The 25,155-nt window shown below is 35.7% G+C and overlaps 1 protein-coding gene across 1 annotated transcript in view; it reads right to left on the bottom strand.

Moving 5' to 3' along the window:
• Window positions 1-25,155, bottom strand: part of LOC111158034 (tetratricopeptide repeat domain 6) — a 218,685-nt gene that overhangs the window by 5,422 nt on the left and 188,108 nt on the right. The window contains exons 25-29 of the mRNA XM_022519831.1: window positions 22,637-22,756; window positions 17,395-17,468; window positions 6,737-6,947; window positions 3,808-3,960; window positions 2,874-3,044 (exon numbers count right to left, since the gene is read on the bottom strand). Coding sequence (XP_022375539.1) covers window positions 2,874-3,044; window positions 3,808-3,960; window positions 6,737-6,947; window positions 17,395-17,468; window positions 22,637-22,756 — 729 coding nt within the window. The remainder of the gene's footprint in view (window positions 1-2,873; window positions 3,045-3,807; window positions 3,961-6,736; window positions 6,948-17,394; window positions 17,469-22,636; window positions 22,757-25,155) is intronic.

Raw genomic sequence — 25,155 nt, 5'->3', positions numbered from 1 at the left:
CAATGAAAAGAAAAATGAAACAAAAAAAATTTATACTGAATTCAACAAAACTTTTCTGAAATCTACATATTGAAAATGCACACTGTAAAAAAAAATGCACACTGTGTACTATGACGTACTTTGGCAAAACTTTTTACTTAAAAAAAAATCTTTCATCAAAGATTTTCATCTTTTCTTGACAAAAAGAAGTCACGGATAAAAGAATTGAAAGTCAGGTTTGCAACAAAAAGATCATATTTTGACACCAACATACACCAGAATATAGTGAAACAATACTTAAGACACTCAAGGAAAAAAAAAGTGAGTCAGAATTTTAAACCCAGACAAGCTGCCTTAAGTTGTAAACATTGCAGGCAAACAGCTATGAACATAAAAAAAAAAATTCAAGGAATATTGTTCTCATGAGCCCTTTCTCAGGACTCTGCTAGAAGACCAATTTCAGGCAACTGAGAAATGAGTGGTCAGGAGGGAAACTTTGGCAAAAAGCCTGGTGATGAGAACTGAATAAACTTAACTGGAGAACTAAGACTAACATGTGAAATAAGGGTAACAAAATGGTATGCAAATATTAAGTCCTTTGGTGGTAGAGGAATAATGAAACTCACAACAAAACGGGAGAGTAGAGACAGAGTAGAAGGCTGGCACCAACTGACACTGTAACACATTTAAGAATAAAAATATAAATATTATTTTTTAAGATTTTATATATTTATTTGACAGAGAGAGACAGCAAGAGAGGGAACACAAGCAGGGGGAGTGGGAGAGGGAGAAGCAGGCTTCCCACTGAGCAGGGAGCCTGCCATGGGGCTCCGCCTGGAACTATGACCTGGCCAAAGGCAGATGCTTAACAACTGAGCCACCCAGGTGCCCCTAAAAAAAGATCAGTATTTTTTAGAAAAGAGGACACTATTAACTAAAATCAACAAACAGATGAAAGGGAGGAATAAGGGAAGAAAAGATTAAATAATTATTTTATTGTTGTTCGTAATAGAAAAACTAAAGAAATAAGGAACTAAGAGTATAAAGATTACCTTTATAAAGGTAATCATTAAAACAAAGCTATAAACCTTCCTAAATATCAGAAATCCTTTAAAAATAATTAAATAAACCACAGAATAAAATACATCAAATATAAGTACACTGTGACATTAAATAACAGAACTAAATCAACCATGCCAAAATTTTACTATTATTATTATTATTATTAAAAGCTAAGTATTTTCAAATTGCCATCTAAAGCAAAATGTAACTGTATGCTGTATAAAAGAGATACAAGCTGGAAATAAAGTATTCTGAACATTAAAAATAAAGGGAAGGGCAAAGGAATACCAGGCAAAAGCAAACCATTTGAAATCAGAGGTTATGATCTTTGTATCAGATGAAAGTGAATTTATACCTAAGAGCATTTTAAAGGAACAGAGGGCATTTGAAATGCATTCACAATGCATAGGTAATGTATTTGAATATCTGTACATAAAATAATAATGTGGCAGCACTTTTCATAAAGCAGAAATTACAAGAGATGTAGAGAAAATTATAGAGGGCACACTAATTTAAACCTTTCCCACTCCAAAATCAACCAAATGGAAAACAAGCGTGAATACAGGCTAAATTAAAAACATAATTTATAACGTAGATCTTATATGGATATTTTTAACTCTATATCCTTATAGTAGAAATTCTTTTTTTTGAAAAGTCCCCTGGAGTACTTTTTTTTAAGTTGGCATGTACAAGAACACATTAAAACTCAATAAACTCCAAAATTAGAAAATGTAAAGCCTTTCTACCTGGACATTTTAAGTGTCCTATTAATTTATTCTTCAGTCAAAGGGGAAATAACATTTCATGTGTAACATTTTAGGAAAACAAAAATAAAAAACATTACAGACCGAAATACGTAGGATACTGCTAGAAGCAGTAGTTAGAGAAATGGCCTAAACTTAACGCTCATCACAGTACAAATTAAAGGGTGACAATAAATGAATTAAACTTCTGACTCGGGCACCGGGGTGGCTCAGTGGGTTAAAGCCTATACCTTCAGCTCAGGTCATGATCCCAGGGTCCTGGGATTGAGCCCCACATCGGGCTCTCCGCTCAGCGGCAAGCCTGCTTCCCCCCCCCCCGCCTCCCCAACCCTCTGCCTGCCTCTCTGCCTACTTGTGATCTCTCTCTGTTGATCAAATAAATAAATAAATAAATATTTTAAAAAAAAGATTTAAACTTCTGACTCAAGGATAGACAAAGAGCAAGATAAGTTGAAGATAAAGAACAAAAGAGTGAATATAAATAAAAAGTTGAAGTTGAGTTTGAATTATATAAGTGCATTACAGCTCAAATAAAATAAATTCAAAATATAAAAAATATCATCTAATAACCCAATAGTTTCATTTCAGACATTCTGAAAAGATTAAGATGTTACATAATCAGAACTGATATCCTTACCTCCTCACTCCCAGTCAAATGCTCATGTGACTGAAATTTAGAAATGTTAGCAATTAAGATGAGTTTGATAATCACAGCAATGAAAAAGAGTCTTGAAGGAAGTCTGAGATTTGTCTAAGTGGGGGCACAGAGAGAAAGAATTTTAGGCCAGAAGCTGACAATAATGGACAGCAAGGCAATGGCCCACACTTGGGGAAAGTCCAGAACAATGTTTACTGGACAAATGTTGAATGGTTGATGATATTGAGGAAAATAAATCCATAGAAATGTGAACATGTAATAAATAATTACAAACATTCTTAGGAAAAAGAACTTTGTTAAAAAGAGCTAATAAATGATTAGCCTGTGACGTAAGCATTGCTCTTTGGAAATTATATATAACAAAGAAAGCATTTAGTGTCAAAAAGAAAATGTTAAGGAAAACACATTACCTGGGAAAACTGCCTGTGGTGAAAATAGATATTTCCTGCATTAAAGTAAGCCAGTGAATATGTGGGGTTTAGAGAAATTGCTGCTTGATAGTCTCTCATTGCATTCTGTTTTTGACCCATAAACTCGTGAATCACACCACGATTTGTTAAGAATTCTGCTGTAGTATTGATCTGCAATATAATAGTGTGAGTATTTAGCATCTAGGAACAGTATTTATCTCCAATTTCATGTCTGTAAAAATGAATGTTATGAAATCTACTTGTAGGAAACGAGTAATTTTATAGTGCTGGTGAAACCCCATTAGAGCAAATATTTTGGGAAAGGGCTTGGTGTGAAGTTGATTCATTGTCAACCCTTTGTTGATTTGGTTGCAATAAAACAAATAATCTTACTGCTATACTCAGTTCCTTTCGAAAGGATAGACGCGGTTGGCAGGAAGCTTATCTGTTTGACTCAGTTATACTAGAGAATAAATTAAATAGTTAACATGCTTATTTGTCCTAGGTAGTAGCAATTATCTTTCCATTCTTTTCTTTTTTTGGCAACTAAAAATTACAAAATCTGCCTATTTGTACAGAAACAGAATCCAAAAGCTAGAAGAAAAGGTTTTCTGTCACTGTATACAAAACCTGAGGCTTTTGTGTTTCGCATTCATTTTTATGACAAAATAATATTGATGTCCCATGAAACTATAAATTACATTTACTGAGAGGAATCAACATTTATCATGAGTTTGTATTTTGGATTTTAAATGTACTTAGGTTATAAAATTGGCAAGCCATAAAAATTATTTATTCTGGGAATCTCCTGGAAAAAATACAAATATTATTTTCCCTACAAGTTACTTTAAAAAGTTACAGAGAACTTACATGATGCTATTCATTAATGGTGCTAATTGATGCTAATGATAATATCATCTAAACGGATTTTTACCTTCATGGCAGCATTAATGTCTTGAATTGCAGCAAAATAATCACCCATCTGAAGACAGACCACGGCTCTTCCTTCATAGGCTAAATAGCATTTTGGATCAACTTCTATGGCAATGGTAAAGTGATTCCAAGCTTTCTGGAATTTTCCTTGGGCCTAGAAAAATTTTTCATTTACATAAAGTAGGAAATTGTCCATAACATGACAAATGTTTATGGTTCTAACCTAATCAAATAAAGCCTTTAGTAAGGGTAAATTTATATTGTGCTAAATCTAACCTATTTTAAACAAGGAAGTAGACTGTACTCTGAGTGCATTCAATTGACTAAATTACCTCTGAGTATTTATGCTAACATTTTAATTAATCAAAATAAATCTAATTGTCAGAGTCATCTCTTGTGCCAGTCTTGGACAACATAAAATCATGGCCACCATAACGTCATGGCCACTATATGAAACACTGATGTTTCTGACAATCACCACCACAAAATTTACACTGAACTCCATGCACATAGGTAGAGATTGTATTTATTGCCTGGCATTGAATCTCCAGTTAAACATTTTATATACATATATAATGTTTATATATATATTGAATATAATAAAATAAATGTGTTTAATAAATAAGAGAAAAAATAATGGTGTAAAACCTATTTTGATAAACTGTACCAGCATCTGGAATTTTAGGGTACCTATACATAGTCCATGGAAAATGCATTTAAATCTGCCAACTTTCTGTTTATACAAACCTTAGCACCAACTGGAAAACAAGAAAAAAGTTAGGAGAGGGGCACTGTTAATTGAAAGGTATCTGATTATTTCCTAGAGAAGACCAGGTAACAACTAAATACCTCATCAGTGTAAGGTAGTGAGTTGATAAATGCACTGAGTCCAGAGTCTGTCCTTTATATGTATAGGCTAAAAATCCAACTTACCAGAATCTCAGAAGCTGAGAAGGTGAGTCACATTAACCAAACTGAGCCCAGTGACTCTTGCATAAAACTAGTAAGATAACTACACACTGTTCTTTAACTGGCAAATCTTCTCCCTCTGGGCGAATTACGTGAAAATCAACATTGCCATAAGAAATTCAGTGGAGAAACAAGGAATATAAGAATATTAAGCTGCAAACAGCCTCACAATGGGATATCTGTCATCTGTTCCTGAAATCCTTTTTGGCTAACCTCGATATCACTAATGCGAGGCACATAGTAGGGAAATCTGTAAGAATTTGTTGAACAAATGGTTATTCTTTCCCTTGGGCAGAACTTGGATGAACCTCTCTAACTCTCTTTTCTCAGTCCTTTCTTTCCTGATTCAATCCTTCTTCCTACTGAGTGTTTCTCAGTCTTCTTTCAAGTTGATACATACCAAGTGACATCTTCATAAAACAAAAATATGATGTCATTGCTTTGGTTAATTATACTGACATTTCTAACTGGCCTGCAAAGCCTTCACCTCCAGTCATTTTCTACTTTCTAGCCTGTCCTACAACACTCTCTTCTTGTCCATAACACTCCAACATTTGGGTCCTCTGTCCATTCGAATGGGTTGTTCACTGGGTCCTAGCCTCAACTCTTAAGTCTGACTGATTACCAGTCTTTCACACTCAATTTAAATGTTAATTTCTCAAAAAGTTCTCTCTTCCCCTTAAACAAATCTAAGTTTCCTTGTTACAAGTTGTTCTAAAACCCATCCTTTTCCTTTGTATCACGAGTATAATTAAATAACTTCATATGATTGCCTGATACTCATCTCTCTACTAAGTAGTAAACCCTTTAAGAACCAAGTATATTTGGTTCACTGCTGTATCCCTAGGCCCCTATCTTAGGGGCTCAGTAAAATGCCTACTGAATGCAATGAATGATGATGTTAACACATTTCATTGGATTGCAGTTAGCTCTTACAGCTTTGGGAGTCATCCTGTCTCTTCCAATTGACTTTATAAATTTCTACTGTGATCCAATAATGGCTAATTTTATGCTTAAGTCTCAGAGGGCGATCAAATTGTTTCCCTTATTAATGAGTTCTTGGGCATACCTCACTATAACCACCAATTCTAAAAATCACCTCCAGTATTATTGGATCAAACTCATTTTCAAAGTTAAAAAAAATCAACTTTAATTGCAGATTATTAACAAAAATTTATGCAGATTATGATAATTTGAGCACATTTTTTGCCCATTGTCTAAAATTTTAAATATTAAAAAAAGAAGATTTAAAATTGCTCAGTTCCTCTTCATGGAAAATATAACACACTTAGCACTTTATTCCAAGAATGTCACTACAAATTTTATTAATGCAAATAGGTTGGTGAGTGCATGTGTCAGGTCAGAGTGTTCCAGAAATCACTCAGAGACCTACTTGGTAACAGAGTAATGCTCTCCCTTGCTGAAAGGACAAACACCTGGTCTCTTGCCTTCCCAGGATAGGCTCCCTGCCATTTGGAAGATGACCTAAATCCCTGTACAGTGGTTGTCTGACCCAGTGCATGGCTAAAATCCACTTCAGAACTTTTGTACAGTGTTTATTCTCTCTAGCTTGTCATTAATTCAACAGGACAATACCTATGGGGCCCAAGTATAAGTTAGTGAAACAAATGTTAGCCACATTCTCATATGTGAAACTCATCAGGCAAATTTCAAAAGTTGTCTGTAAGTGTGGGGTCAGATAAAGCATTAAGAAAACTCGGGTTCAGAGGGTCCACACTTCACTAGTAGTTCAGGTCCCTGGATGTGGTCCCCAGGCAGGCTCCCTCTAACTAATAAACCCTTTTGGAAGCTCTGATCTGGATACTGATAGTAAGGGAAAGGTAAAATGTACACAACCAAAGAAAGAATATATACCCCTATCACCACTAAAGGGCTAAATATAGTCTTTCTCTTGTCCAAAAGGTGTTTTTATGGGCTAATATATTGTTATATAACGTTACCTGCAAATTATAACCCAGGCTAATTCTGGCTTTTATATATGTTGGATTAATGTGCAGTGCTTTCAGAAAGTCCTTCTGTGCTTGGTTGGTGGCTTTCTCATGACCATATTCCATGTAAGAATTTCCCCGTCCAACATAAGCATCCAGAAAGCATGGATTAATTTTAAGAGCCCAAGTGAAGAAATCAACAGCTTCTTCAAACTCTTTATTTCTGAAAATAAATGAAAATATTGATCCTTTCTAGTGAATTTTCTAAGTACTTTTCTATACATAATTTATTCATGAAGATTGGCTTTGACCCTTATAAAAAAAAACTTTCATTTTTTTTATTATCCATCATAGGAAGTAAGTTCATATAACCTAAGAAAGTCTGACAGGGTCTTTGAAGATTTTGGTGACAGGAAAGAGGGAGGTAAGAGCCATTTTTACAACAGAATCTGCTGGGATGATATTTTAGAGTTCTTTTTTCAGAACTATAAATGTCTGAATAGCATTCATGAACTTATTTGATTGATGAAATATACTATTTAAATCAGAATAAAATAAGTGCATTTATGTATTTAATATTTCCTTATACAATGAAAGGAACCAAATTTTTATCACATAGGAGGCCTTACTTCAGATCTTTTATAAAGGCAAACATTTTCTGTGGACACCAGGAAAGGAGAAAAGGAAAATGCATTTGATTTATTAAGTTACGACTAAATGATAACTCTATCTCTCATCCTTATTATTCTCTTGGGGGGGTGAGGGCTAGAGAACAAGTCAGTCATTTGCTCATGGCCAGAGAGAGTCACTTTTCCATCTTGTATGTGTATCTAATAATTACATTCAGTCTCAACTGACACGGAGAACATCTAGTATCTTTTTTAAAAACTAGAACGAGGGAGCTAACATTGAGTAACTGCTAACTTACCAGGTACTGTGCTAAATGCTTTACGGTAACTATGCTATTTCACTCAATCCCTCCACCAATTCCTAAGCTAGTCATACTTTCTACATTTTATATATTAAAAGACAATGGCTCAGAAAAGTTCGCACATAGAAAATAACACGGTAAACAGTGTAGGGAGGCTCAGCAGTGTACATATCTAAGATTCAGACTCGGGTCAATGATAACTCCAAACTTCACGTTTTTCCACACAGTCATCTCTACCTCCCATTCACCTTTGACATGCCTGCAGTTAGTGCGCAAGATTTTATATCTCAACGGTGTAGTCAGAAGGAAGGTGTGATGCTCAGACCTAAACCTGAATGTGCAAATTAATCCTAATTGTTCAAAGTTGTTATGAGAAACAAATGTGCATGTGTGAAAACCATTTAGTAAAGAAATGCTCAATAAAGATTATCATCTTTCTCCCACTCCCTTCATTACTTTCTCAAAAAGGCTTCAAAATTTAACAAGATGCATCACTACTTTACTAATTTTTCCTTTATAAAATACATGGAACCAAGGGAAACTGTTCTAGAGACTGTCATCTCCTAGATATTATTCAGGAATATTCCTTAAAGTACTGTTTCCCAAACTTCAGCCCCTCCTTGGTGACAGTTGCCCTATATTCTACCTATACTATCATTTACTGAATATTTTTCTTGACGTCAAATCACCATTTTACTTAACTCAGTTTATTTCAAAAAACAACAAAAAACAATTTCAATCCCATAAATATAAAATTATTTATTTCATACCATAAACAGAAAGCAACCATAAAAATAAACAAGTATTGGTGTTGGATACTACAGTAGTCTGCAGAAAACTGAACCTGAGGGCTGGACCATCTCTTAGAAAATGTTGGAAAGACAGAAAGACTAGCTTTTAGACTTTTAGCTTTTAGACTAGACTTTCTCCTTGACAAATTCAGAAGGTTTGAGAAAGAACTCATTTTGAAATTGAAAAGCACTCTAATTTCTCACAATGTGATTGAATATTTTTAATGCCTGTCTAAGCCATGAAGAATAATTGAGGTACTTACGATATTTATTCCATGTTTTGGCAAACACTACCCAAAAGTGGGGCATCGAGTGCTCTGCCAGAAAACTGTACAAGAAACAGCAGTGAAATACCAGGAAAACTTGGCCTCTGATAATTCAGACAGGCAGAAAGTGAACATTCATGTGCATGAGCCAATTGTATCTGTTAAGTTCTCTGTGGATTGTTACTAAGAAAACATAGGTTTATTTCCCTCAGTAGCTTAGAGTGAAATTGTGCTTCTCTCCTGATAACTGGCACTAGTGGAGAGGTGAAAGTTCTCTAAATAAGAGCAACAATGCCTGAGGTTGTGCTCTGTTTACAGAGATCTTTTCCTCTGTACCTCTCAATCCCTTTCACCTATTTCTCTCATTACCCACCCCTGTCCTCACTGGCAGTCACCAACCTGTTCTCTGTATCTATGAGGATGCTTCTGTTTTTGTTTGCTCATTTGTCTTGTTTTTTCAATTTCCACATTTAAGTGAAATCTTACCCTATTTGCCTTTCTCTGTCTGATCTATTGGACCTAGCATAATATCCTCTAGGTCCATTTATGTTGTTGCAAATGGCAAGATCTTTTTTTTTTTTATAGCTGAGTAATTCCATTGTGTTTCATGCTTGTGTGTGTGTGTCTGTGTGTGACTGGGTGTGTGTATTGTATCTTTACCCATTCATCTATCCAAGGGCACTTGTGTTACTTCCATATCTTGACTATTATAAATAATGCCACAATAAACACATGGTTGCATAGATCTTTTCAAATTAGTGCTTTCATTTTCCTTGGGTAAAATAATGGAATTACTGGATCATACAGTATTTCTTTTTTAAAGGAAACTCCTTAATGTTTTCCACACTTGTTGCACCGGTTGACATTCCAACAGTGCAACAGAAGGTTCCCTTTTCTCCACATCTTCACCAACACTTGTTATTTCTTGTTTTTTGGGTACCAGCTAAGATGACTGGTATGAGGTCATTTCTCCTTGTGGTTTTAATTTACATTTCTTTGATGATCAGTGATGTTGAGCATCTTTTCATGTACCTGTTGCCATCTGTATGTTTTCTTTGGGAAAATATCTATACCAGTTCTCTGCCCATTTTAATCCAGTTATTGGAGGGTTGGTGTTGAGTTGAATAAATTTTTTACATATTTTAGATATTAACCCCTTGTCAGATATATCATTTGCAAATACCTTCTCCCATTCAATAGGTTGCCTTTTCTTTTTGTTCATAGTTTCTTTTGCTGTGCAAAACTTTTTATTTTGGTGTATTCCCCATAGTTTGTTTCTGCCTTTGTTTCCCTTGCCTGAGGAGACATTTCAAAAAAAAAAAAAAAGTCACAAGGCTGGTGTCCAGGAGATTATGGCTATGTTTTCTTGTGGGACTTTCATGGTTTCACATCTCACATTTAGGTTTTAATCTATTTTGAGTTCCTTTTTGTGTATGTGTAATAACGTAGTCCAGTTTCATTCTTCTGCATGTAGCTGTCTAGTTTTTCCAACAGCATTTATGAGAATCTGTCTCAAAAACAGACTGTCTTTTCCCCCATTGTATATTCTTGCCTCTTTTGTGTAGATTAATTGATCATACAAACATGAATTTCTTTCTGGGTTCTCTATCCTGTTCCATTCATCTATGTGTCTACTTCTGTGATAGTACCATACTATTTTTATTACTACAGTTTTGTAGTATAGTTTGAAATCTGGGATGGTGATACCTCCAGCTTTGTTCCTGTTTCTCAAGATTACTTTGGATAACAAATTCTTTATCAAGAATAATTAGACAGCAGTGATTCTGTATAAAATGCATTTAGCTGATAGGTTGTTGTGCTCAGTATTTCTATCTATGGGTAGCAGCAAATTATTTACCTATCATGCATACCTACGGTGATTAAGTAAACTGAAATTTCCACAGCAATCTCAGTTCTCTCATAGTTTTCTTATATATCATTGAAATGCTTCTAGTATATTGACATCCAACTGCATCAAATGCACTGCCCCACTCATACCCAGAAGGAAATTAAAAATCTTTGTGAGTACATATACCAATATATGGCTTATAAAATACAGTATCACTTTTTGTATAAACTACTCAATTTTAAAAGAAAAAATAAGACAATAATTGAAGCTATTTTTCTATACCTATGTAGTTATCATGCCTATATATATATATATTTTTTATTTTAGTTAACCTACAGTGCAGTATTGTTTTCTGGAGTACAGTTCAGTAGTTCCTCACTTACATACAACACCCAGGGCTCATCATAATGAGTGCCCTCTTTAATACCCATCACCCATCTAGACCATCCTCCACCCACACCCCTCTATCAAGCCTCTATTTGTTCTCTATCATTAAGATTCACTTATGGTTTGTTTCCCTCTCACCTTTTTTCCATATGTTCATCTGCTTTATCTGTTTTGTTTCTTAAATTCCACATATGAATGAAAGTATATGGTATTTGTCTTTCTCTGAATTATTTTCTTAGCTTAACACACTCTAGCACCATAAATGTTGTGCAAGTGGCAAGATTTCATCTTTTTTATGGCTGAGTAATATTCCTCTGTGTGTGTGTGTGTGTGTGTGTGTGTGTGTGTGTGTACACCACCTCTTCTTTATCCATTCATCAGTGGATAGACAAATGGACTCTCCATAGGTTAGCTATTGTTGATAATGCTGCTACAAAAATCGGGATGCATGTACCCCTTTGAGTCTGTATTTTTGTATCCTTTGGGTAAATATCTATTAGTGCAATTACTGGATCATAGGGTAGTTCTATTTTAACTTTTTGAGGAACCTTCATACTGTTCTCCAGAGTGGCTGCACCAGTTTGCATTCCCACCAACAGTTCAAGAGTGTTCCCCTTTCTCCACATCCTTGCAAAAATCTGTTGTTTCTTGTGTCATTAATTTTAGCCTGACTGGTGTGAGGTGGTATCTTATCATGGTTTTGATTTGTATTTCCCTGATGATGAGTAATGTTGAGTATCTTCTCACGTGTCTGTTAACTATCTGGATGTCTGCTTTGAAAAGTGTCCATTCATGTCTTCCACCCATTTCTTAACTGGATTATTTGTTTTTTGGGTGTTGAGTTCAGTAAGTTCTTTACAGATTTTGGATACTAATCCTTTATCAGATATGTCATTTGAAAACATCTTCTCCCATTCCATGGGCTGACTTTTAGTTTTGTTGATTGTTTCCTTTGCTGTGCAGAAGATTTTAATCTTGATGAAATCCCAGTAGTTCATTTTTGCTTTTTTGTTTCCCTCGCCACCAGCAACATGTCTAGTAAGAAGTTGCTACAGCCAAGTTCAGAAAGATTCCTGCCTGTGTTCTTCTCTAGGATTTTGATGGATTCTTGTCTCACATTTTGGTCTTTCCTCCATTTTGAATTAATTTTTGTGTATGGTGTAACAAACTGGTCTAGTTTCATTCTTCTGCATGTTGCTGTCCAGTTTTCCCAATACTATTTGTTGAAGAGACTGTCCTTTTTCCATTGGATAGTCTTACCTGTTTTGTCCAAGATTAGTTGACCATATAGTTATCTATTCTGGTCTATTGATCTATGTGTCTGTTTTTGTGCCAGTACCATACTGTCTCGATGATTATAGCTTTGTAATATAACTTGAAATCAAGAATTGTGATGATTCCAGTTTTGTTTTTCTTTTTCAAAATTGCTTTGGCTATTCAGCATCTTGTGGTTCCATACAAATTTTAGGATTGTTTGTTCCAGCTCTGTGAAAAATGCTGGTGGCATTTTGATAGAGATTACATTGAATGTGTAGATTGTTTTGGGTAGTATAGGCATTTTAACAATATTTGTTCTTCCAATCCATGAACATGGAATGCTTTTTCATTCCTTTTTGTCCTCTTCAATTTCCTTCATATGTGCTTTGTAGTTTTCAGAGTACAGATTTTTTACCTCTTTAGTTAGGCTTATCCCTAGGTATCTTAATGTTTTTGGTGCAATCGCAAATGGGACTGATTCCTTGATTCCTTTTTCTGCTGCTTTATTATTGGTGTATAGAAATGCAACTGATTTCAGTGCATTGATTTTATATCCTGTAACTTTGCTGAATTCATATTTGAGTTCCAGCATTTTTGGGGTGGATTCATTTGGGTTTCCACACAAAGTATCATGCCATCACTGAAGAGTGATATTTTGACTACTTCTTTGCCAATTTAAATGCTTTGTATTTCCTTTTGTTGTCTGATTGCTGAGGCTAGTACTTCTAGTCTATATTGAACAATAATGGTAAGAGTGGGCATCTCTGTCATGTTCCTGATCTTAGGGGGAAAGTTTTCAGTTTTTCCCTATTGAGAATGATATTCGCTGTGGGTTTTTTGTAGATGGCTCTTATGATACTGAGGTATGTTCCCTCTATCCTTACACTGTGGAGAGAGTTTTAATTGAGAGGATGCTGTATTTTGTTAAATGCTTTTTCTGCATCAATTGAGAAGATCATATGGTTCTTGTCCTTTATTTTATTAATGTGATATACCACGTTGACTGATTTGCAAATGTTGAACCACCCTTGCTGTCCAGGGATAAATCCCACTTGGTCATGGTGAATAATCCTTTTCATGTCCTACTGGATCCTATTGGTTAGTATCCTGGTGAGTAATTTTGGTATCCATGTTCATCAGGGATATTAGTCTGTAATTCTCCTTTTTGCTGGGGTCTTTGTCTGGTTTTGGGATCAAGGTAATGCTGACCTCATAGAATGAATTTGGAAGTTTTCTTTCCATTTCTATTTTTGAAACAGCTTCAGAAGAATCCTATTAACTTTTCTTTAAATATTTGGTAGAATTCCCCAGGGAAGCCATCTCTCCCTGGACTCTTGTTTTTTGGGAGCTTTTGATTACTGCTACAATTTCTTTGGTGGTTATGGGTTTGTTCAGAGTTTCTATTTCTTCCTGTTTCAGTTTTGGTAGTTCATAAGTTTCCAAGAATGCATCCATTTCTTCCAGATTGACTAATTTATTGGCATATAGTTGTTCATAATATGTCCTTAAAATTGTATTTCCTTGGTGTTGGTCATGATCAGTAGACATGGTGTCAGCTAATTGTTTGTGTTGGTCCTCTAGGAGAGAGGTCTGTTGTGCTGATTCTCTGGCTGAATTGTTTCAGTGGAAATGTGCCTCCAGGGCACAGGGGTGGGGGGGAGGGGGAGCTTGGTGTAAGGAGTTCCAGCCTCCTCTGGGTGGCATTGGTTTGGTCCCGGAAGGCTAATGGTGCTGTTGGGCAAGACGAGTATGGCGGTGCCCTGATCTTTAGCCTCCAAGCTGAACGTCTGTGCCCCTACTTTTCAGTGCACCCTCATGGAAGAGCAATCAATCACCCCTCTTGTGTCCCCAGTTTCTCTCAGAACCCTGCATTCATTCTGTCTGTGTCCAAACTTCCCCACTTCTATGCCTGGGAACAGTGCAGCATGTTGGAGCCACCCATTCTTTCAAACCAGGGAATCTTCAGACCATGTTTTCAGTCCTGGGATTCTGCCCACTTTGCCACCTGAACACCTTTAAGCCAGGCATGTCCTCCATGACAGAAGACTACTAAACATCCAGATTTTGCACTCCACGGCTTCTAATACTTTGTGGTAGCCTCTGTAAGTAGTCTCCCTCCCCACAAATATATCCACAGCCATATCTCCCCTAAGTTAACTCCACATCTCTTACTTTCCAAAGGTGGTCACTTTGCTACTTATAGACTTGCAGTTTTTGTTTTCACAGACCTCTGATTGATTTCTTGGGTGTTCAGAATGACTTGATAACTATCTAGCTGTGTTCAAGGGATGAGAGAAGCTTTGGGTCACTCTTTTACTCTGCTATCTTAACTCCTCTATAAGCACTAAAGTTTAATGAGCACTTAATCTATTCAGACTAAGTAAATAATTATTAAACCCTAAAGTTAGAAAGAGACCTTGAAAGACACATAGCAACCTCTTCAAGGATGACAATGACAAAAATCAAGTCCAGAGGAGGTGACATTGCCAAAACCAGAGACTTCCCAGCCCCCTGTACAAATAGAAAGAAAGAAAGACAAACAGAAAGGCAACTTAGAAATAGCAGTCTCATTTTTTTGAATATGTAGATATCACACAAAATCCTAGATTGAAGCCTTTGTTAAATAATCACATGGCAGTTAAACAACAGAGGACATGGTCAAGTATCTAAAACAGGATACATATTCAGCCAAGACATAAATTATTAAGCATCAATTACAAATATAAAAATATCTAAAATTAGTTTTTTTAATAAAATGTGTTTTAATAAATATAAAATAAGATGATCACTGAGGAAGGTGCATGATTATCATTAGAGTGTCCATAACTATGGACCATGTGCTGAGTGTGCAGGCAAGGCCACAGACACAAAAGCCCACTGCATTTTCCAAATTAATCACATACGTGACCAGATGTGCCCTACTGAGTTGTACAAATAAATCATAAATACCTCCCAATACTAAAGAATGTGGTTTGCAGAGTCAAAGGTTCAAAAATACTTTATGCAAATATAAAAAGAGTAAAATAGACGTTAAATAGACATTCTGGGATAAAAAGTGGCTAGGACATGTAACTGAGTAAATCAGGCTCTCCCTCTGTGGCATTTTTTTTTTTTTAATCTGAAAGTGCCTTTCTCAAAGAGATCTAAAAATTAACTCTACCATAACACTCTTAGTGACCAAATTGGACAACAAGTAGGATATTCAGCCTAAGGAATGTTGTCTCCTAGCAACCACAAGAGTGAGAGCCAGATATATACAAAGGCATACTTCAAAAGTCTGCAACCCCATGAGTTCAAAGATCAAAGTCCTAAAATTTAAAGATTTATTCCTTTTTTTGAATTTTCCAAATGGGAAAACTTTTACTTTCCCCACTATAAGACATCAATAATGAATCTCAGTACTTAGAAATCAACCTGCTGTGGTATAAGCATATTATAGCTTACCTTGAAAAGCAAAAATACTTTTCCTGGAATAAATATAACCAATCACTAAACATTCCTTATTGCTAAATTCAGTAAAACATAAGACACATGGAATTGGGACTGTGAGTTATCAGGGCTTTACTGTTGATTTAAATTCTACTTTTATTAAAGGACAATAGAGATTCCAGTCGGCTGATGAAAGTTGGGTTATTTGGAATTGCAAAGCAGTATCAGCTTAAGGAGTCTCTGCCATATAGACCCAGTGATTACATTTCATAAAAGAGCTCAGGAACTGACACAGAGAGAACTTTACTGTCTCTAATAGCTGCTAAACATAGGAATGAGGCTGAGAGAAATTTTGGAGTCTTTTTTTTTTTTTTTTTTTTAATTTTAAGAGAATACAATGACCTCAGACATTTTTGGTCTGCACTCACCCACCAAAACAAACACGTCAGTCAACATTATTCCATCTCTTTTTAAGAATGACAATTACCTAAAGAGATGAATTGTACAAAGGTTCCTGGATTAACATAGACAATGGTGTGACTATGTTTTGCTTTCTATATAAAATTAAACGTCTGAGACTCATTTAGGCTTTTACCTCAATGACACCTTTTACAAGTACCAATTATTATATTACTATGTTCATAAAATTAAAAGTCTGACTCTCAAAGAAAAATGTAGCTGTACTATCTGTGTCCTAAAAGGGGGGGAAAAAAAGAATGCTGATATCCTAAATAATTCAAACTATGTTCTATTCTCTAAACTAGATATTTACACAGCCTAGCTTACATAATTTATGAATATCCAAATTTCTCCTCCAATTAATTGCTGTTATTTCATGAAAATAGTACTGTAAACTATTACTTAATCAAATATATCTCATCCTACCAAAAAATATTCATGTGCTAAATCTCTATGCTTTTTAAAGCAAAATGACCAGAAACTAACTTTTAGATGCCAAATGTATATGTAGAAAAATAAACACTATTGTTAACAAAATCTACCTACTCTAATATTATCTGAGTAACTTTTAAACTGATTGTCATCTATATTTGAGCCTATTCTTTTCTCCCCTTCTATAACTTATTTTTTTTTTTAAGTAGCCCCCAATACAGCCCCCAACACAGGGCTCAAACTCATAAACCTGAGATCAAGACCTAAGCTGAGATCAAGAGTCAAGATGCTTAACTGACTGAGCCACCCAGGTGCCCCATTACTTATTTTTATAATAACCCCAGAAACAGGTAATAATGTTTTAAGTAATGTTTTTTATAGATTTTCTTATATTTTGTGGATATTTACTGGTACTGTTGTAATTAGTTTTAGATTTAGGACTACGTTTTCTAAATGCAAAATTTTCTTGAAAATATGTTTTGAAATCATTCTCTCTTCCAGGAAACAGGCTTTATAAAAGTTAGTTCCATTTTATGAACAAAATTAATTAATTTTATTTTGTTCTTAGCTATTTCAAGCTATGCATGATTTTATCCTGTATATTACCAAGGTCCTTTCCAGTAAATGGGGTTGTATCAGATGGGTTCCCCAATGCCATGATGCAGGTATTTCTTGAAGACTTGGCTAAATCATTTATTATAATGACACATTCAGGGGGGCTCCCCACTTCTCAAAAGGGAATCTTTGTGTCTCTCCCTATTTTTATACTCTGCTAGTTCCACAACATTTTCCTATTTCTTCTATTCTTCTATCATTATAAATATGATGGTTCTACCTGCTTTCACATCAACATAAATTGCACTCCATACCTGTGATAGCACATGGCAGTTGCTTGACAAAGGCTCACATTAGTCTTGCTTATCAGTGCAGCTTGTTTAAAATCCTGAAATAGTTTTATAAGTTTTTGTTAATTTTGTAACATTATCTTTTGTGCTTTCTTAAACTTCCTTCTAACTTTGATTCTACTATGAATATACTTAACACAAACATTAAAATATACATCTTCCTAAAACTTTGTTTTTCATTTTAGTATCACAGCTAATGAGAATGGATGGAACAGAGGAAATCCGTAACTGAAAACTCACTCAGAATCTTATGCTACTGGTTTCCACTTTCCCTGTGGCTTTGCCCTGCTCTGTGTAATGAGTTATTTCATCTGCTTTCTTTTATTGTTTTTTCCCCAGTGCACATCACCAGAGACTTCCCCTTCTAGATAGAAATGGAAATTCACTTGGAGAGAAGTTTTGGCAGTGTATGTCTATAGGACAAACAGGCACCTAGGCCCAGGAAAGTGTATAACTGGGTGGTTTGTGTGGATTGACTAAGGCTGCTCCTACCTTTGGAATCCACACTTCTGGGAAGAAGTATGTCGTTTTGTCCAGAGATCCTAGAAGCTCTTGAGAGGAAGCAATGTAAACTCTAACCCCAAGATTTTGAGTTAGAGAAGTCGGCTAGGATAGACCTGAATGGCCCTGGGGAGGAGGAGGTTAAGAGAATAAAAAGGGCTAAGCCCGCAAAAGGTCCTGACTTTGTGGCCCTGACACTCACTGTCCTCTCTTAGGCACTGAAGAGGAGCTAACCTTAATAGGTGGTCTCCCTCTCCTTCTCCCTTCCGCTTTCCTTCTCTTTGCTCCTCTTTCATCCACAAACCTTCCCAGGCTGTGCCACAGGGAGGAAGCTGGCTGTCTTGTGGGAGTAGAATGAGATTTCTGCAAATACTGGTGTGAAAGAGGGAGCAATAGGGTCAAATGAGCACTCCATGAGCACTTCCTAGGACTCTAGGAAGGTATGAGTCACATAGACCAATCTGTGACTGCAGACTCCCCATTTAGATTCCTCAAGTATATTTTGATATTAAATGGAAATATTTGGGAAAAAACAAGTTATTGTCTACTCAAATATAATCAAATCAGATATGCTGCCAGCTAGCTGCCCTACAAAGATTGTTTTTGCTAAAATGGAGGCAAATTTACAAGGGTGAGATTTGTTACAAACATTCTTATTAATTTGAGGGCTGTGTGGAGTGACCATAAACTTAAAAGATGGAGAATACCAAGTTTTATTTTGTAATCAGATATAATTTACAAATGTCAACTTGACTTTACATACATAACTGTTATTATGCTATATGGTAATTAGGCATTAATCATCAGCAATAGACATAAATGATCACTGTTAGCATTACTTAGAATAAAGCTAACAGAATTTTTATGATTTTTCTTGTCTGCATGAATCTTTTCTCTAATACGGAGATCAAAAAAACCAACCACGTGAAGTCACTCACATACAAAGCAAAATCCCAACTCCTATTCCCTCCACTGATGAGTTTATTTGTAAAGACCTTCACCCACACTGTCTCACTTTCTGTGTCAGAAGGTGGACTCTTGACTTTATTCCTCCCTGTCTCCTCTGGAAACTTGCTCCTCCAAGTTTTCTCTGCTTTCTCTATCTTTAATCATTGGCTCACTGCCCTGCCCTAATGTGCCTTCCTTCAATCCTCCCTCCCCAAAAACTGCACTTGGCCTTGTCATTCTAATTCTTGTCACTATCAATCCCCTTGAAAGCATGGTCAACACACAGCGGCCATGTCCCCATATCCCCTCAACTGATTGTTCTTGTTCCAAAAGGCCAAATTTATTTTGTAATTGGTAAACTGTCTCTAAAGGTATTTGTTCTTTATTTATTTTTATTCTTATCAAAGTAAGCTTTATATACAATGCATGGGGTCTAATAAAACTAGAAAATGTACAAAGCTTAAAGGGAGCCCTGCTCCCCCTCTTGCTCCTCCTCTCTGTACCCAAGTCCACTCCACAAAGACAATTGCTTTCACAGCTTGCTAGGTTTTGTTCTGCTATTTACCTTCAAATTTCTAATAACATGAGTATTGTATCATGTTTAACTTCTGACATAGGATAATATTTAGTTATCTTACACCATCATTCCATGCACCTCCCCTTCTGCCACTATCCCATATACCTATGGCAATGCATGTGTTTGTTTTAGTCTCTGTTTCACTTCCCTCAAGTGTAGGATCCTTGGCTACCCATTCATTTTTAAGTTTGAAGTATTAAAATCTTGAGTGGTAGTTTTGGTTGCCCCAAAGAGCTCTTCTCCACTATCTTTAGCTTTGTGGAATTATATCCTTTTATTCCTTTACTGTTTTCCTGATAGGTTTTCAAGAGGACAAAGAGATAAACAAATGTTCTCAATCCAACCAGCTTAACCATTAACTTCCTAAACAATGCCAGTCTAAATGCTGCATTCTACTTCCTGGTCAATGTGTCCCTATGAAGGTAGGACGTACAACTTTCAATTAACTAAAAGGTTTTCAGTGTTTGTCCTACTTAACCACACTATTTATCAATCACTCCTACTAAAAATTTTTCCGTATGCAGGTTTTAAGATTCTGCTTTCTCTTGTGTTTTTTTTTATCTAGCCCTCTTAATATTAAGTCTTATATTCTTTCACTGGTTCTTCCTCAACCTGCATCTTTTTTCTTAATTTAATGTTTCAAATTAATAGTTTCAAATTAATATTTTTCACTTTACATTGAGAAAAACATCTTTTTTTTTTTTTAACTTTTAATTAGTGTTTGCCTGGCATGCTTTTTTTCTAGACTTTTTCACTATATTTAAAGTATGTTTCCTAGAGCCAAAATATAGCTAGGGCTTTTTTTTAAAGACATATTTATTTATTTGAGAGAGAGAGAGGTGAGGAGGAGCAGAAGGAGAGGGAGAGAAAGTCTTAAGTAGACTCCACACTGAGCATGGAGGCTGACTTGGGGCTCTATTTCACAACCCTGAGATCAAGACCTGAGCTGAAGCCAAGTCAGACACTTAATTGTGCCACTCAGGTGCCCCTATAGTTAAGGTTTTTTAAAAATTCCAATCTAATATTCTCATTATTTTAGTAGGTATATTTGACTGTTTCTATTTAATGTAACACTGATATGAAATTTAGGTCTAAATTTTATTTTTTGTTTTCTTCTGGTTTCCTCTGTTTTCTGTTCCTTTGCTTTCCCTTTCCAGACTTATTTTGAGTTTATTTTAATTTTTTTATATTCCATTTTAATCAATCTATGGTCTTTTTGACTAAGGAGGCCACATTTGGGCAGAAATCTGAAAGGAAAGGAAGGTATGAACCACAAACAGATCAGTGGGAAAAGCATTCTATGTTTAAGGAATAGCTTGTAAGATGGTTCTGAGGCAGGAAGGGAGCCTGGCATTTCCAAGGAATAGCAAAAGGCCAGAGTGGAGTGACCAGAGTAAGAAAAGAGGAACATATGACAATGAAGTCAGATGAGTAGACAACAATCAGATCATGTAGGGTCTTGGCTGGCCATAGTCAAGAATTCAGATTGCAAAAGAAAAAGAAAAGAAAAGAATCCAGATTGCATTCTAAATGTTATAGGAAGCAATGTAATGTTTTGAGCCAAGGAATAACTCGACCTTCTTTATGTTTTTAAGAGGTCTCTCTGGCTGTTGTGTAAAAAACAGCATGCTGCAGAACAAGAACAAAATCAGAGAGGCCAGTTAAGAAGCTACTACAGTACTCCACAGAGGAGAGATGGTTGTGGCCTGAATTAGGAGGACAGCAGTGGCAAAAATGAGAAGTGATGAATTCAAAATGTGTTTTGATGGTAGAGCTGACTGGACTTACTCATGAATTGATGTAGGGTAAAGAAAAGAAAGGGTTAATAATGATTCCCACTAGACCATAAGCTCCTCAAGGACTGGAACTCTGTCTTCATGATCTCCGTGATTTTACCACCAATGCCAGTTACTTGCCTTGTGAAAAAGAACGTAAGATTTGGAATTAAGAAAGATCTGAGTTCAAATCTTGCCCTTCCTAGTTGAAAGATTTTATTAAGTACTAAATGGTATATACTTGTTAGATAACACAGGGCCTGAATTTAATTCTCCAACAGCTGAAGTCTTTTCCTCTCAACCCCCATTTTCCTCACTTGTTCCACTCAAATACTGTGACCCAGAGTTCCATAGCTCACTTGCCTATCCCAAAAAAGTTCTTTAGCTTCTTCTACCTGAGGGAATTCTAAATGGTATATCTCAAAACCAAAACCTAAAGGAGTTCAACTCTTAAAATTACATTTCATCATAGTATAAATTCCCTAGAATAAGATTTTTCAGACACCTCCTTCATAATAAGTATTTCTGTGGAAGTAGAATCTCTAAAGTTAACTCTAGGACACGGAAAAATAATACAAGCCATCTCTAAAGGTGAAAAAATTAGGGAACACTCGTTATATTCTTATTGTTATTCTTATTCTCATTGTTATTCTGTTGTCATTCCTCAGAAACACAAAAGCAAAACTACCATTATTTAACCACAAACTTCAAATTACTATTTGATTTTTGCCTCATATCTCTTAATCTTAATTCCAAAGTTAATTTAAAATAGACAATACAAATAAGATAAAAATGAGAATGATGAATTTTGTTTAATTATAATTAATAACAATTAATTACTAAAATACATTTTAAACAACCTATTTCTCTTTTGATACACTGCAGATGCTCTTTTTATTGCAATTCTGAGTGCCTGTTTCCAGTAACTTAAAAGTCTATTCCCAGTAGCCTATTTTGAGCAGCCATTTTCTGCCCTATGCTAAACAAACAGATTTATTTTTATATATTTTCAATGGGGAATGAGGAAAATTCTGAATGAGGAAGAATTAGCTCCAAGCTGCAAAATAAACTGATACATAAATCATTTTATTTGCCAAATAATTGAGTTTTATTTGTAGCCAAGATACTCCCTGAGAGAAGGTGAGTGTATTGATATTTCATCAAATCAGAAACACTTTTTTACATATGAACTATTTACCTGTAATCAAAACAAAGTAAAAATACACGTTTTTGGGCAAAGATTCTATTATTCATTCAAAGTACTTCAATACAGTTCTTGCTACGTTTTTATTGCTTGTTAATATTGCCATTTGATACCAAGAAAAATTTGTTCACTAGTTTTCAGAAGAGAATGTGCAAAATCAAGTGGGTTCATTTTTACAAGTAAACAGGAAGGAAGGTTTACCTCCAATGCGAAACTATACTGCTGTAACTCTACGTAGATGAGTCCACGATTAATGAAAGTATTTAAAGTCACAGTTTCTCCAGCATCAAGAAGAAGCACAATTCCATAATCTATTAATGCCTAAAAATAAAATAATCACTTAAAACATAGATTTAACTCTCTAGGGCCTTGCCACATTGGCTATGAACAAATGTGTTTATGCCCAAACTAGGACCTAACATGGATTCTTTAATGTGACTTACTTTTATGGCCAAAAATAATCATTCAGATTTAAAGGGTCCTGTTAACTAAATATTACAGACACTGCTATGTTTTAATAAATGATCCACACTGTGCTTGCCTTTCACATGTAATCTCTGGATCATCCTAATCCATAAAAATCCTGGATTTTTATTGTATATGGTTTGGAATGGTTGGGGGTGGGAGATGCAATATCCTTCCCCCTCTCAGTAGTTTCACCAAATGACTTTTGACATTAAAGCACAGCACTGGTTACCTTTTAAAATTTAATTCCTTTTTAGTGTTTTATTGTTTTTCCCACTGAAACCTAAGTTTTATGGAGGCAGAGTTTATCTATTTTGTTTACCATTGTAAAGCCAATAACTAACTCAGTGCCTGCCTCTGATGGCAGTAGATAAATTTTTGTTGAATGAATAAATCACGAATCAATGAAAATAGATTTTAATACACTAACAAATAAGCACTCATTGGAAAATTACTTCAAAATATTTTGATAAGCATACTTGTATTTTGAAAGACACCAATCTAAACTAAGAATTATCAATTCATAGGACCTTTCTCCATTACTTTAATCTTTTTTTATTTTTTCCACTGACTCTATACCAGGTACTAGGAATAGCATAAATCTGGGTTGGAACTTAATGTCTTATTTTCCTACTGAACATTTTGTCCAAAAGTGCCATATGGATTTCTATGATGTTTAAATGGGGTGTCTCTCAACTGGATGGGGGTTCCCAGATATAGGGCGCTGATGGGGTGGAAACTGGTGGCATGGGCAGTGATAGATTTCACCTGAAGCAAAGCAAAAGAGAAGTTTAGCAAGTGAGTGGACAGGCAGGCCAGCAGAGGAAAGGCTGTCTGCAAGGAGGCAGTGGGTGGGCACTGTTTTTAGAGAGGGAGGGTGAAGAGGTATGCCAAGTTTGGAATCTCCTCCTTTTTTAGTAATTGTGTCAGGTTGTAAAAAGTCCTTTGGTTAGTTAAGGCCTACAGATATTTTAAGGTGGGTCACCTGATTGGGCTTTCTATTCAGCCGGGGGTGGCTGTGGGCCGTTACTACCTATCATCACTCAAACCTGTTTGCCTGAAAGTGGCATCTACAGTTTCATCAGAAAAGGGCCAAATCTTATATGCCTGTAGCTCATGCTAACTGAAAATACAAATAAGCATTTTACTATTTGCTCATTGGTCCTTCTCCAGTATTTCATTACCAAACACTCAAGTGTCTAAAAGAACTGTACAATTAAAAATCCTGTATGTGCATTGTGACATAATTATAAGCAAACTTCTGGCAGAGCTGTAAAAATAATTCATAATATGCATAAAACAAAACAAAACTAGAATGTTTGCAGTTTTCCTGTCATGGAATCCCAGAATGTAAAACCTGTAAGATGCCTTAGAGATCCACTAAGCAGCTGATTATGTGACACAGGAGGAAACAAAAGGTGGGAAATGAGATGTCATGAAGGTCAATGAGCAGGATTTGGATCATGCCTCTGCTATTATTACTAGATCTTCAGTCTTGGGGAAATTACTTAACACTAAGCCTCACTCTACTCACATATAAAATTGGAATATTAATAACATCATATTGTTGTAAAAGTCCACTTAAAAATATTTTGATTGTATGTTGGTAAAGCATGTAGCTCAGTGCTTGTCACCCAATAAGCCCTAAGTAAGTGGTAACTGTTATTTATATTAAAATGAGGTGGTAGGAAGCAGAATTCCCCTCTTCTTAATTTTTTATGATAGCTTATCTTAGAAGAATGCCTAAGTGCATTTTCTGCAGAAAGGTACTTGGGTTTTCTCACTCTAGTGATGGCAGGAATGCTGAGAAACAGGTGGAGGGAGACAAACAGGGAGGAGCGGACACTGTTAAATACATCCGGTCCGCATGCTGGAGGTCAGCTGGTTTTACAAAGCCACCTAAAGACTGTTAGCCAGAAGCAAACAAACCTGTGAACGCCAATACAGGTTTCTACTCTGTGTGACTTGGATATGTTCCTAACTTCTCCCTGCTTCCATTTCCTCCTCTGTAAAGTGTCTCAGTTGGAGGAAATGTGTTAGCTGGCTGGCAGCTCTAAGATAACCAATATGTCATTATTCTAGTTAGATCTCCAGGTAGTTTCTCATTTTCCTATTCATAGAACACTGATTCTGCTAGATATCAGAGATAACAAAAATGGGAGTTCCCTGCCCCCACCCAGTCCATTGTTTGTGGCTTCAGAGTTACCCAGAAAAGGCAGGAATGGGGTGGGGAGGGAGCCGGTCAAAGACGCCTG

The sequence above is a fragment of the Enhydra lutris genome, unplaced genomic scaffold (assembly GCF_002288905.1).
Source record: "Enhydra lutris kenyoni isolate GAN:26980312 unplaced genomic scaffold, ASM228890v2 scaffoldscaffold4, whole genome shotgun sequence".
NCBI classification, from domain to species: Eukaryota; Metazoa; Chordata; class Mammalia; order Carnivora; family Mustelidae; genus Enhydra; species Enhydra lutris.
The sequence above is the reverse complement of the archived record's forward strand: the minus strand, read 5'-3'. Positions and strand labels throughout refer to the sequence as shown.